At 44.5% G+C, this 15252-nt stretch overlaps 1 protein-coding gene across 1 annotated transcript in view; it reads right to left on the bottom strand.

The window, feature by feature from the left end:
• Positions 1-483: 483 nt before the first annotated feature.
• The window catches only part of LOC147703294 (uncharacterized), a 157825-nt gene continuing 143056 nt past the window's right edge, over positions 484-15252 (bottom strand). The window contains exons 10-11 of the mRNA XM_086929490.1: positions 11690-11707; positions 484-720 (exon numbers count right to left, since the gene is read on the bottom strand). Coding sequence (XP_086785616.1) covers positions 484-720; positions 11690-11707 — 255 coding nt within the window. The remainder of the gene's footprint in view (positions 721-11689; positions 11708-15252) is intronic.

Genomic DNA, 15252 nt, shown 5'->3' with positions numbered 1-15252 from the left:
CAGAAGATCCTGGGATGCTTGTAACGGCCTTCGCTCACGCTGGACAAGGAGAGAATTGTGGTGCTCTGGGGTAGGCCGTGACCTCTGCTGCCTGAAGACGTACCTGTGGGGTCATCTTTGCTGGGCTAGTGCCCATCCTATGGACTCTGGTCCTGTGCTGTGGGCTGTTGTGGGGGAGAGACCCCGTGCTACATGTGGTGGTTCGTCTTGGTAGCATGGTAATACTGTGATGCATGTGTGGGACATCTGGAGCTCCTTTGGCCTGGCTCGCAGACAGCCCTACACAACTAAAATAATAGTTGCCAAGTCTTTGCTCCTCAACGCCTTTCTACCCCGTCCTCAGGGTCTGACCTTTCTCCATCGTTGGACTCATGGTCCCCCTGGAGGCCCTGTCATGCCTCCTATAAATAAAGCACATAAAGACGCTGAGTCTACCATGGCTCGTGACAATCCAGCCACCTCCCTCTGGTCTAAAGCTACTCCTCATTCACAGGAAGACTCCAACTCTTCAACTCTGGCATCAGGGAAGTCCACCTTGGAGGTGCCACTCACCCAGGCATTCATGGTGTCCTTCCTGCAGGAAATCAAAGAAGAGATTGGCTCTCTAAGACAGGACTTCAAGACAGGCCTGCAGGAAATCCGTTGAGAGGTCAGGGAAATTGGGGAAGAGTCGATGACCTTGAATGCACTGTGGACACCAGAGCTGAGGATCAATAAAATCTGTGGAAGAGAATGATGGAAATCGAGGAGCAGATTATTTCCTTTAAGCTGAAGCAGGAGAACCTTGAAAATCGCAGTCTGCTAAACAACCTGCGCATCAGGGGGGCTCTATTGGGGGGAGAAGGCAAAAACATCCTGACATATACAGCAGAACTTTTCCAAGCCATCCGAGAGATAGAGGAGGCCTCACCACCTATGTTTGACAGGGCTCATCGGGTCTGTGGTCCACACAATCTGCCTAACTTCATTCTGGACATCCTTACTAGAGTCCATTACTATGCAGATAAAGAAACTATTCTGAAAAAAATACAAGGGATTAAAATGATTTCTTACAATGGCCTCTTGATACAAATACCAGTCACACTTTGACAGCGAAAAGATTTCAAGCCCGTCACAGAAAAGCTGAGGGATGTCAACATCAAATACCAATGGGGTCATCTATTTGCCCTAATGTTACATGGTAGGGCAAAAGGCGAGTCCTTCGTTCACTAAACAATGCAAAACAGCTTCTGCAGCTCCCATCGGAGTCTGATGGAGGGGACCTGTCTTCACCGGGAGAGCGCTGAGAGGGACCTCTTCTCCTGATATAGTTCACAGTCATGCCTCCTAAATCCAGACTCCGCATACAGGAACTTGATTCTTCCAAAACTAAACAGGAAATCATCAGTCATATTTGCTCCCTGAGTGGCTCTTCCTCTCCAGCTCATACAGAATAAACACTCCCTGGCTTTGCTGTCTCCTGCAATGGGGCCACATGTACCTCGACTTAGACTTGAGGTGAATCCGGCTCTGGGAAGGAAGTCCTAGATACTGTTAGAGGATGGTTGAAAACTGAGTGAGACATTGCATGTAGCCTAAAGTCACACTTGACCCTCTTGCATGAAGAGACTACGTCTTCGGAGGACGTCGGAGCTGTGACCGCAGCTGACATTCTCGGGATTGGCATGATGGATGGAGCAAATATCCCTTTTCCTAAACATTGCCACGGGACAGTGGTGGCGGAGGCCCACAAACCTCTGTACGACTGCCACCCCACCTACAGAGTCCCGTAGGAGAGTGACTTTTCCGGAATGGCCCATCTGTGTTACACTGGGCTCTTCTTGATAGACTCTGTTTGTTCCTGGCCCGGTAGGCCATCAGTTGTTGTATCCTTCATTTTTCTTTCCTTTTTCTTCACAGTTTCTTTTTTTCTTTTAGATGTGCTGATTTTAGGGGTATGAGAGTAAAGATGAGTGCTTTGCTGGGTGATACTTGGGCTTGTACTGCTATGCTGAAGAGCTGCGATGGCCCTGTCATTCTACTGGGGGACATGAGGGTCTGGGGGAAGGGACCCAGGCCTATAGGGTCGCTGTGAAGGTTGCAGGGGTCGTACTTCTCTTTCAAGAATGTTATGACGGGCCACAATAAATTTCTCACTCTAAATGTAAAGGGTCTGAACTCCCCTAACAAGAGGCGCCAGGTTTGGGGATAAGAGGTCTCTAACCTTTGTTAACACATATGCCCATAATCTGTACCAGGATGCTTTCCTATGCCCACACCTTAGGGAGCTCCTACAGTCAGTCACAACTCCCATTGTCCTCGGGGGCGATTTTAATTTGGTCTGGGACCCAGAATGGGATTGTACTGCCAGACATATCAAAGTTCTGGTGCGATGTTGGCGGCCCTGAGGAATGTCATCACAGACTTAGGCTTAGTTAATGCCTGGAGACATCTACACCCGGACTCTAAGGACTATTCCATTTTCTCCCATTCGCAACAGTCATATTCTCGTATAGACTATTATTTTCTCTCTCTCCCCTTGATCCATCCACTGAGCGATGCGGAGATATCTGAAATATCTTTATAAGATCACTATCATGCCCTGGTTTCCTTTCAACCCCCTAATCCGCGTAGGGAGTCCGTACCCCGCTGGAGGCTGCCCCCTCAGGTCCTTCGGGACCCTGTGGATGTGGTGGATATCCAAAAATAGACTGAGGCCTTCTTTCTTGCTAATTCCCTTACCAACACCTCTGAGGACATTCGATGAGATGCTTTTAAACCTACTATTCAGGGAGTTATCACATCTATATCGATCTCTGGAGACATCAAAACACTGGAATGCAGGGATCATCTTCATCCGTCCCTCCTCAATAAGTGGCGCCTCGCTGAATTGCAAGGCAATTGCACCTGCATCACACCAATACGGCAGAAAAAATTCTACTCAACCTCAAGCAGAAGTTCTACTCAGGGGGTGATAAGGTTCGGGCGTGTCTGGCAGGACGCCTTTGAGCACAGACCGCCAGAGCACACATCACCAAACATAGGCCCCCAGATGGCTCATAGGCCATTTTGGAGGTGGATAAAGGTCTTAAACTGTAGAATTTCTATGGGGACCTCTATGTAAATACTCCTTGTCCTCCTGATGCTGTACTGACTTTCTTAACTCTTGCACTTGGGATCCTATTGATCCTCACTTTATGAAATTGCTGGAAAATCCCATTACTCATGATGTGATTGCTAAGGCTTTAAAACAACTTCCACTTGGTAAGATCCCCGGGCCGGATGAATTACCTGTCACTTTTTAGCGGGTCTATTACCCGCAGCTTCGAGACCATTTGCTTAATCTTTTTTATAGTTTCACAAATATCACAGTTCTCACCGCCTCCATGAATGAAGTGGAGGTGGTCCTTATTCCATAGCCAGGTAAAGACTATTCCTTTCCTGCGTCCTACTGCCCCATTGCTTTGTTAAACACTGATGCAAAGATTAATACAACCATTTTAGCCAATCGCCTGGAGCCCCATCTCCCCAGTCTCATTGACCTCGATCAAGTGGGATTTATTCAACACCGCCAGGGAGCGGACAATATCCGTCTGGTATCCCACTACGTATAAAAGAATACTCTATAGAAATATCCTTGCCTGTCCGGTATTCCTCGACCCGGAGTAAGCCTTCGATCGAGTGGACTAGGGATTCCTTAAAGAAGTATTACGGAGAGTGGGACTGGGACCGAAGATGATCTCCAGATTGATAGCGCCTTATGCAAAACCCTCTACCCACATTAGTTTCAATGGTTGTCTCACTGCCCCAATCCCCTTCTATTTGGGGCACCAGACAGGGGTGCTCGCTATCCCCCCTGTTGTTCGATCTGGTTGTGGAGCCCCTGGCTATCGCCATTCATCAAGATCTGAATATACGAGGCATTTCCATGGGTGGGTATGACCATAAGGCCTACCTCTTTGCGGATGACTTCCTTCTATCATTATCCTCCACCTCAACGTCCCTCCCAGCTGTGGCTTCTCTCCTGAGGGCTTTTGAAGATGCATCAGGATACAGGATCAATCTTGGAAAATCTCATGCTCTTAATCTTACTCTCTCTGAGATCCAGGAATCACGAGACCTGATTCCAGTACAGTAGATTGACGTATCTTTTCGGTATCTGGGCCTAAACTTGACCCCTACACTCTCGACTTGTAATCAGTCTAACTGGCCTAGATATAGGAAGGCCATCCGAGAGGAATTGCACAGATAGAATGGCCTTCCTCTCGGCTGGTTAGGACTTCTATTCCTCTTTCAAACTCTACCCACCCCAATACCTCAGGCTGATATTCTTGCCCTACAACGTGACTTTACAAATTTTTTTATGGAGCAAATCCCGCCCACGATTATCCAACAGGATCCTAATCTTGCCTTGTGACTGGGGTGGACTAGCGTGCCCCAATCCTTTGGAATACTATTGGGCTTGTCACCTTTAGTATATATCAGGGTGGATGGTTCGCGAAAAACATTGGTTTTACTTGGATCGAGCGGTGGCTTGTACACCTTTGTGGGTCCTGGCTTGGCTCCCGCGTGGAGTACTCACCTGCAGCGCCTACATAGCCACCCCAACGAAGACGGTATTGGAGATTTGGGACAAGGTGGCAGTCCCAAGGCCTGACATTGTTCCCATCCCCTAACACGCTGGCAATGCAAACCGAGGCATTTAGTACATGGACCGAGGGCAATTGACGGATTATTCAGGACCTTTTTCAGGGCGAGGACTTCCTTACGTTTGATCAATGAAGGCAAAGGTTTCATCTAACACGGGTAAATGTATGCAATATTACCAGATACGTCACTGGCTTAGCTCCCAGACCTATGTTCAAGGAGCCACTAGACAACTTACCGCCTTTGAGACCCTGGTTCGTAAATTTGAGGGATTGAAGGGTCTGAATTCTAATACATAATCTGTTTTACAACACTCTCATGAACCCACGGATAACTGACACGGTGGGCTTTAAACCTAGAAGAACATTCCTCCTGAAGGGTGGACCGGTCTAAGGCTTCATATTCCAAAGAGATTCCAGAGCACGCCGCAACGTGAGTCAGCATACAAGTTAATGACGCAGTGGTATTACACGCCCACCCGCTTACACCAAATTTTCCCACGCTCCCCCCGACCTGTTGGAGATGCCAGAGGGATAGAGCTGATTTTATTCACATTTGATGGTCATGCCCGAATCTCACGATCTTTTTGAAGGAGGTCCTCAGCCACATCAAGGAGGTAGTGCGATTTCCTATTCCTTCTTCCCCGGCAGTTACGCTTTTAGACAGTAAACCCTCAACACTAAATGTTATGACATACGCAGAGTTGTGCTTGATTCTCCATTTACTAGCAGCGGCTAGACAGTCAATAGCCTTATTTTGGAAGAAACTGCATCCTCCCCCTATCGCCACCTGGTTTCTTCACCTGTGGAATGTTTTAGCTCTTCAATTGCTTACCACCCACATTAACCATACAGGCACACGTTTCACCCGCACTTGGCAGCCTCTTGTGCACTATTTCACCACGACCAGGCATTCCCGTTTGGTTCCCCCCAGACTTTGGGCCTTACAGTTGTTTGAGGACTCCCTTCAATCATACTCTAGAGGCCAGAAGCTGGACTCTCCCGAGCGACCCACCTAGGCCCGACAACTTGGCCTTTTCCATCCAGATGGCCCCCCAGCTTCTGGACGAGGGGCGGCTTCCTCTCAGTGCATCCTCTTGTTTCTTTTTCTTTCTGTGTGAGAATTTCACATTTGGTTCTTCTTTTATTTTATTCTCTACTATCAGTCCATCCCGACCTTGTCCGGGAGCAATCAGGCTTCCCGGACCACCGCCCGCCCCAATATTGTGCAGCAGCCCAGCCCCCCGCCCGCCCCGACATTGTCAAGCAGCCCGGGCCCCGCCCGCCCCATCCCCCGCCTGCCCCAACCCCTGCCTGCCCTGACCCCCGCCTGCCCGGAGCCTTACCTCAGCCGCCGCTCCTCCCCGCGCACCTCATTTCACCGCTCCGCCGCTCCTTGCCGCTTACCGCTCCTCCCGCCTGTCCGCCGGTCCTCACCGCCATTCCGCCATTTGTCACCGCTCCTCCCCGCGCCATGTCCACCGCTCCTCTTCCGCTCCTGCGCGCCGCTCCTCCCCGTGCTCCTGATGTCACCACACAGGTCGCGGCCGGCGCTACTTGCAAGGGACTACTTTTTTATCGAATTTTTTTTATATAACTTATATTTTTTTTATTTATATAGCCTATGTCCATCTGCACACCCTGACGATTACAATGATGTATCGGGTGTGAGGATTGGCGCTGTGGTTCCCGAGTTTACCAGCCTCAAAGGAGCAAAGTTCTTCCTTTATTATAGTAGTATAGATATGTAATTGATGACAGCACCCTGTTGCTCTCCTGATTAGAGGGCCACCATGGATTAGGGGAAAAATTGTTATTTGATGACATTTCCACTTCTAAGTTGGTCGTTCTCCGCCCTCCTTGCAATGGGTCTCTTGTTAGGAGAAATGGAGACGGAGCTTGGATGAGTGTTGTTCTTAAGCATGGGCGAATTTTGCGAATCTGGCGTTCGCGAATTTTGCGAATTTGCGAACTCGCAATCCGCAAAATCCGCGAATTCTCGCGAATTTGCAGATTTTTTTTTTTGTGTTTGCAAGGATTTCTGCCAGTTCGCAAGGATTTCTGACAGTTCGCGAGGGTTTTGTAACAGTTTGCAATTGCGAACTTACATGTAGGCTCGCACCGGTCACGATTATGTTGTTTCTACGTCTGGTTCATCATCACAGGTTCCCAGCACCCTCTGTTTCACCCCTGCCACCCTCTGTTTCACCCATGCCACCCTCTGGTACATCAATGCCTTATGCCACCCTCTGGTTCATCATCACTGTAGATTATGGGGGGAAAAAGCAAGCACACCTGCCTGCTTCAACTGACATGAATTAATTTGGGGTTGATTTAATAATGTGTCACTGTTTTAAAATTCCAGTCTGTCACCTGCTTCCTTATCTGTAATTTGCTTTCTGTTTGCAGTGCACATTTTTTTTCCAGGACCTTTGTGGCCTACTTGTAGCTATTCTATGAGCCTGCTGTGAGGGTCAGAGCAGGGTCATACAATTGTTGCAACTAGCAACTGCTCTGGAGGGGCCCTTGTCAGGAAGCACTACAGGGAACGGTTACTAATGATGAGTTTGAACTTTTGAATTTGCTTTCACTTTTGCAAAACTCGTTTTTCTGCAGAACACCATTACAGCAACTGCAATGCCCCACCAAGCTTATATGAGAAAGTTGATTTCTAATCCAAAAGTTATCCAAAGGAAATCAAAAGGCCTCAAATCCAAAAAAGTGCAGGCAAATGTCAACCTGAGGAGTTATTCTGATAAAAATCATCATTTTCAGAAGGTCTATGCTGCTTGCTAGTAGATTTCTTGTGCAGAATTGTAATTTTTGTAATTTCGCGAGTGCGAGATTGTTGCTGCCCACCGCACCTACATGTTCGCAATTGCGAACTTACACCGCAAAGAAAAAAAATCCGCTGCGTGCGAATTTGCGGATTTTGCGGGAAATTCGCGAATCTCGCGGATTGCGAATTTACCGAAAATCCGCAAAATCCGCGAGCGTAACGGATTTTCCGCCCATACTTAGTTGTTCTCCTTTATTGTGCCACATTTTGCTATGTAGGGCCTGATTGTATTTTGCATGGGCTAGATCCTGATATGTATGTTTTCATTAAGTTGTTGCACTATGTACCATGGAAAGTGGGCTTATTTGATGCTTTCTTTACAGGGACATGAGTTTTCAATTTGTTTGGCTTGTGTTGTATGCTTTAAAATCAATAAACAAAATTTACATAAAAAAGCAACAACCAAAAAATCCAATACATTTCCATGTAAAATACTAAATAAATACATACATTTTTAAAATACAGCCATTAAAAAAAAACATAATAAACATCTAATATCTACTGCTTATCTTAAGTACAGTTAAGTATAATTTAAGACAGCGTATACAGTATCTATATTGTCTAAGGATAATAAATAGTCCAAGGCTCTCTCATGTGACCTGGTTTCCTGTACTAATAGTAGGGGGCAAAGAAATGGCCTTCTCCGCGGGGTATAGAGTTTACAAAAAAGAATAATAATCTTGGTGCTTTGATGTGTAAAGCCTTCACAGGGGCATTGGGGAAGTAAAGAAAACCACGTGCCTTGAGTCAATTTTTCGTACTCCCCTCTTTGAACACTTTTGATTTTATGTTTAGGATTTATTATGCATTTCTTATATAGCTGCTGTAGTAGAAGTAACATAGCTTTATTTCGGTTACAAACCTTAACAAGCATTGTCATAGCCAATAGGTCTCGCTTTTGGGACCTTATAAGTATTTAATTATGCAGCACAATATCCTTGGTGCAATAACATCAACTGTTGCATGGCTAAAAACGTATAAGGTCCCAAAGGAGAGACTTATTGGCTATGCCAATGCTTGTTTTTAGAGGCATAAGTTGGCAAGGTATGCTCAGACGCGAGTCCCTTGCTCCATTTGCCACTGGATTCAAGCAAGCCTTGCTGAAGACGGCTGGAATGCCAGAAACCGGTCTTAGGAAGCTTGTTTCCAGTCCATGGAAGGCATGGCTTGACAGTTCGGGCTGGACTGTTCCCATGAGGCACAGGGTCAGACTGATCTGCATATGGCCATGTCTGAACTGGTTGTATCTGTTGTATCCCTCGTGCCACTTTCACCACCCTGAATAGTTTACTGATATATCTGATGTGGGCTGGTAAGCAGAGCAGGGTGAAATTAGAGGTGTTGAAACTGGATACGGACACTGTTGTCACACAGTATACTGTCAAACCACATTTTGATGTGAAAGTGACATTTTGGGACCATTTTTGGGAATTCACGAAAAACTCATAAAAAAAATAACAGTTTCTCAAACTTGATATTTTCGGCAGTAAACACGGATGCTTCTATGAATCAGCCGCACAGAGTTTTACAGGTAGAGATACAAAAGTAATAGACAGGCAGATTTTACGATGCAAAAAATGGAGAGAAATGCAAAAAGTGGAAGAGAGACACAAAGAGGAGGCAGAGAGAAAATGATACGAAAGTACTCGAGAGCATGAACAGTGCGGTAAAGAGACAAGCCTAGAGAAAAGTAGAGACAGACAGAGGCTCAGATAGAGATTGAGCAGGCGGTGGGAGGAAAGTAAGGGCTGGGAGAGCAGGCAGACATAGGCGAAGACTGCGCTAGATAAAGTGACAGAAATATAAAAAGTGAAGCTCAGCCAAGGGCAGGGAGGGCAGAAGAGGTAACGAGGGATGACATGAAAGGCACAGAGAGAGAAAGAGAGTTAGTAAGAAGAGATAGGAGGAGGCAGAGAGAAAATGATATGAAAGTACGCAGAATTATGAACAGTGCGGTAAAAAGACAAGCCTAGAGAAAAGTAGAGACAGACAGAGGCTCAGATAGAGATTGAGCGGGCGGTGGGAGGAAAGTAGGGGCTGGGAGAGCAGGCAGAGATAGGTGATAACTGCGCTAGACAAAGTGATAGCAATATAAATAGTGAAGCTCAGCCAAGGGCAGGGGAGGGAAGAAGAGGTAACGAGCGATGACATGAAAGGGTGCCCGGAGAGAGAGAGACGCTTAATTACCCATGACAACAAAGGAAAGGCAGATGGTGGCTGTGCGCTTGCACACGTACGTGCACTCAAGCTTGTGGCCAGCAAAAGCCTGGGTAGCACTTTGAAAATCCACTAACTAAATGTCTTGCCAGAGCAGCTGCGCTGCCTCTAGTGAGACCTAAAAAGCACAAGTAAGCATCTCATAGCAACAAAAAATACATGATCATATTATCTAAAAACAATTAGCATCCTTTCCAATCATTCCCATGGTTCCTTAGAGGGTAACAAATAATTCAAAAATCATTATCGAATAAAAAATACAATCGAACTTGCAGAACTATAGCTGGTGTATATCACTGTGGTGGGTTTTTTAACCGAACATTTGCCCTAGGCCTAATGGTGAAGGAATTTATTCCCTCACTTTTTTTACTGCTCCTGAGCAGTATCTAACCTAACATCCTGCTTTGTTACGACACACATATGTTTATATAGTTGTCTGTAAGCCCTGCTTGTACTATTATATTTTTCTTATTGTCTTTCTCTTGTTAATAGCTGTTCTCAGTTCCAGTCTTCTGTTTTTCTGGCCCAACACACCTGTGACGTTTGCAGCTCCCCTTTTCCTTTGACCAAATATATGCTCTTCGTTTAACATTCCTCCAATCACCTACATGCATTTGCTCGCCCATACTCCAGGCCTCAGTATTATCACAGTGCCACTTTTGCCACCCTATACTGTATGAATTACACAAGGGCTGAACATGTTTTCTCCTGTTCTTTGTGTTACAAGATCACATTGCTACTCAATTCCAGATTTCTATGAAGAGGTCGTGTCTCTCACCCACCTTATGGTTATTACTGTATGCTGTAATTTGACTTTGCTCTTCAAATCTGACCCTTGATACTGCTTCACAAGACCAATGAACTGCTGCCAATTTCTATTCAATGGTGATGACTTGGTACTCTCAGCTGAGAAATGCCATCAATCTGTGTGCTACAATTGTATTTGATTCTGCAGCTATTATTACAAATTCTGTTTCATTTAAAATATGTGTATTAGAATCAATGCTTTCACAAACTGTAGGTATTGGTCATTTACAAATACTACATACAACACTCTAAACCCCGGGTGAATGGATGTATTGCTACATAAACAACAAATAAATAAAATATTACAATCCGGTAACCAGCGATGTATCTTGGAGGCCTTCTCAATACATTCCTCTGAGCTCTGCTTTCATATGTAAATAAAGAAGTCACAGTTAACCAAGTCTCAGGAGCCAGAGTACCTAATTACAAGTGCAAGGGATTCAAAGTGGGAGAAGCCGGCAGTTGAGTGGAGAAGGGAAGGACTGAAGGCGATGGTGGTTAGAGTTAAAACTAAATGAAGAGTGGAATAAGGAGCATAGACAGAGGGGTGACAACACAGAAGAAAGGCCATTGGCTCCTGAAATTAGGCAGCAAAGGACTGGGTGTGAGAGGATCAACAGAAAATATAACCAGCAGAGAAAGGAGAAGGAGTGAGAGAACTCGAAAGAGAGACATAAGAAACACATGGTCGACGGGCACTTTTAATGTATTTTTACAGATATGTAGTCAGCAACTGTGTTGCCTTAAATACATATATCAGCAGTGGCTTTCTTTACGTAGGCTCTCGTTATGAATGGAATGTAATTATAGATAGACTGTCATTCCATCTTGGCTAGAAAGGAAATGTCTGGCCAAATAGGGAATTACAATGTATGTGACAAAACCACAATTCCCATGTTGTTCACCTATAAATTTCTTATCTGAAAACAGAGTAAAATAGGTTTTAGGAATGAGGAAACAAAATGCTGTATTCGGAGTGGAAACACCAATTCTTGCGATTTTACAATCTGCCATTGAGGAAAACGCTGCAGATCTGGGAGCAGAAATTCTTAACTTGCAATCCAACCTTTTGTCATATTTAATATAACCTGTTACCTAAAGAGTTTGCCTAACGCGCTCTATATAAAACATTAGGTAGGAAAATTCAACTCTGAATGCAATAAGAACAGACTGTTGCATAAAGGAAGTATAGCTTTCTTACCACAAGATCTTGTAACGCCTAAATTGATTTAGAAGAGCAAAAGAGAATGTATGTATTCAATTAGTCAGCATATTAACACAACCTCCATGTCAATGTTTACATAAAACAAACAATCGCCGTCAAATGAACAAAACGTTGACACTTTAAATGTTCCAACTTCCTCTGGTGAGGGCCTATTTCTGTTCTTAACTGAATTGTTACTTTATGGCACCTAATCAGCAAATGGTTCCCTTTTGTTGCTAGCAGCTGAACACTTGCCATGCTACCATTGCAGCATAAAAATTGTTTTTTTTTAAATTTCGGGGTACTGGTTTACATATTTGCTTGATGGCACTTGTAGGGCCTCACAATCATTAGCGATTAATATCCCAGGTAACATGTAACACTTTCAGCCTGTCTTTCCTTTTTACCCGAAAGCAATTTCCATGCTGGTTGTTTTCAGATCTTCAGTAAAAGGTTTTGATACTAATTTAAAATTTTCATCACTTATCATCTCAGTCTTTTTCATATCGGTCCTCATTCACTCTATCAGGGTGAATCTTCACTCTGATGACATGCAACCTATTTGCCCTTAAAAGTCAGTTCCTTCTCTTCAAAGACAAATAAACTATGTGTTTTAAATGTCAAATTCGACCTATTTGGATATACGAAGGCCACTCCCTTCCCACTTCCCAAATCATAGCATGTTTGCAAATGCATGGCCAGAGGAGCAGGAGCAAACAGAGGGCAGCCAGGGCCTTGGACTGAGATGAGGATGACTGGTTTCAGGATAATGAAGGTTACTAATAAGCACTTGTAGCATAACCACCTTTACTGCTGTCTCTACTGCCTTACACAGCGAAGAAGTCCTAAATACCAAGAGTCTCAGGTATGCATCTGACCCAGAAACGAAACAAGGCATCGTGGTACATGCCAAAGCCACATTCACTAAACCAGAGAGGGAGAGTCATTCATATATCCACCAGCAGGGCTGGAGAAGGCCAAGGCCAAGTTCCCATCTAAACTAAGCAGCACAGTCTTAATGTACCAGCAAGGCTGAGGATGATAGAAACCCCACCGTCATACGGCAACCAATTGATCAAGTGCAAAATAATCGACTTAAGATTGAAGTTAAGCTAATATCCCAAGAGTACGCCACCAAGGAACGAACACCCTCTGTCTGAAAAATGCATCAACCAAAAATGACATGCAGCACCCATGAACTCAGGAAACCACATTCCCAACCATGGGAATCCCATGGGTTCCAGTGGGGAAAAGAGGATAGCAGAGAATCCAGACTCCTCCGACCCAGGCAATTGCAGAGGATCAAGAACCCTCAGCTGGAAAGGAACCAGAACTAATGATCCACAAAAGAAACCTCCAAAATGTTAAAATGTGTCCTCCATTTGAGTGCGACTCTAGGGAAATAGCTAAGATCCCAAGGGACTATAACTCTCACTACTAGATAATGAAGACAGTACTGTAAACATCATCAACAACCACCCCCGAGCACAGTGGGCCATCCGGGCCTAGCTGGTCCAACTTCAGATGATGACTGCAGGTCAATATCTTTTTTAGCCTTTCCTCACACCAACTACTGCCTGAAGCATCTCATGACACCCATCTATCTTGGATAAGGCCTTTCCTGATGCAGATCACTTGTTGATATAGGTTCATGGGTCACCATACATCCAGTGTTCCTTGCCTGCATGACCTCTATCATTCACTTAGCATTTTCTTTTCCATTTAAAATATCATATGTGACACTGAAAATTCGAAACCATTTCAAAGATTGTATGCTTCTGATGGTTTTCTCGGAACAATTTTGGATCATTGTTGCAAATCATTGTTTAAGCTCAAATGCAGGACTTTTGTTCACACTGTTGTTATATGCCAATTCTTAGCCATAGCAGAACTTCATACTGAAACATTTTTCTCAGAAAGGTGAAACCCTGATACACAGCCTCTTTCTCCATCCATCACTGTGACCATATGAGGGGAATCTTGCCATCATTCAATTGTCTGCTATACTCCTTTCCTATGCCATAATGTGTCTCATTGTAACACCAGCGAACCATTTGCACAACTTTTGGCCACACAATTATGCTATACCATACCCAGCTTCTATAAGCATTCAACTTGTAAAAAAGAAGCTTAAAACCTAAGGTCTCTTTGCACATTCAGAGACTTTAATTGAATATGTAAAAACTACTGGACAGCTATTCCACACAACTGATATCTCTGTCTAAATAGATACACTCCAACATTCTTATCAAACTAAGTCAATCTCATTAATCCCTTGTAGCAAGAAACTTGCCTGTTCATCATGCTCAATACCATTAACCCTGCCCATTAACATCGACAACAGTCGCAAGATCATGATACAAGGCAAGTAATCTATCCTTCTAAAATGTGAGTACAATTTTCTCGATGTGTTTAAAAAAAATAGTTCCCATTTTAATGTACACTCTGCCACTACTTCAATCCCCTCATTTGTTTCCCATTTCACCCCCACTACTGCCTTCCCAGCCACCACATGTTCCAACAGCTTACACCCTCCCCTCTCCGTTCCACTAACCCCTCTGAGACCAAGGGCCATGACTTACCTGCCATTCTGCCATGGGAATGAAGGAAACTACTCCATCCGTATGGTGGAGAGGTCGCCTACATAATTTATAAATGACCGCCAAGCAGGCTATCATTCATATAAGCAATGACAGGAACTGCAGTTATGGTGGTTCATGGCAATGCATATTACTCTGTGCTACAGGACAACAGCACCAAAAGTAATCCATAAAAAAAAATCCTGAAAGGTATCTTCTTTTCGAAAATAAAAAAATGTAGTGCTTTTATCACCATGGGAACCTTCTCCAAAGGCTGGGGAGCATAATAATAATGTTACTGTTCCTCATCATCAGGTTTTACCTGGTGGTAAGAAACAGTAAAAAAATGACTACATGTCCACCATCCAATTTGGGTGGTTGGACATGTAGACATTACTCTAAGGGCCCTCACTCCCCAGAGCCATTGGAGGATTCCAGGGTGCTGACAGAGTAGTCTCCTCCATGGTCATACTGAAGGTCTGCCTGCATTTAAATCAGGTGGATGGACCTTCATATTGGCAGTATGTATACTCCTTCGCTGTTGCGACAGAGTATACATACTGCCAAACCTGAGATTTGCTGAAAAAAATGCTTATAACATTATGACCTAATCTTTGACCTCTCTCCCATTTAACAGCCATCACAGAGACATGGTTCAGAGATGCCTCTATGTCTGACATAAATTACATCCTCTTTCCTAACTATAACATCCTAATGTAGGATGAAGAGTAGAAGGATTTGTGTGGCCCTAAATTCACCGTAATTTAATCTCTGTAAAGGAGATACCAATCCCTCATTTGAGTTTTCCTACTACCTGCTTTGTAGCTTTGTAGAGTGCTGACTAGTCCACCGTCAACCATTGCAGTGATGTACCATCCTGCTAAAGATTGCCTTGTGTCCTTTCCCTCTGATCTACTTCATCTTGCCTGACATATTCTGCCCTTATCTAACTGTACCAATATACTTGGAGACCTTTAAATC

Source organism: Lissotriton vulgaris, chromosome 7 (assembly GCF_964263255.1).
Source record: "Lissotriton vulgaris chromosome 7, aLisVul1.2, whole genome shotgun sequence".
Classification (NCBI taxonomy): domain Eukaryota; kingdom Metazoa; phylum Chordata; class Amphibia; order Caudata; family Salamandridae; genus Lissotriton; species Lissotriton vulgaris.
This window is presented reverse-complemented; position numbering and strand designations above follow the sequence as displayed.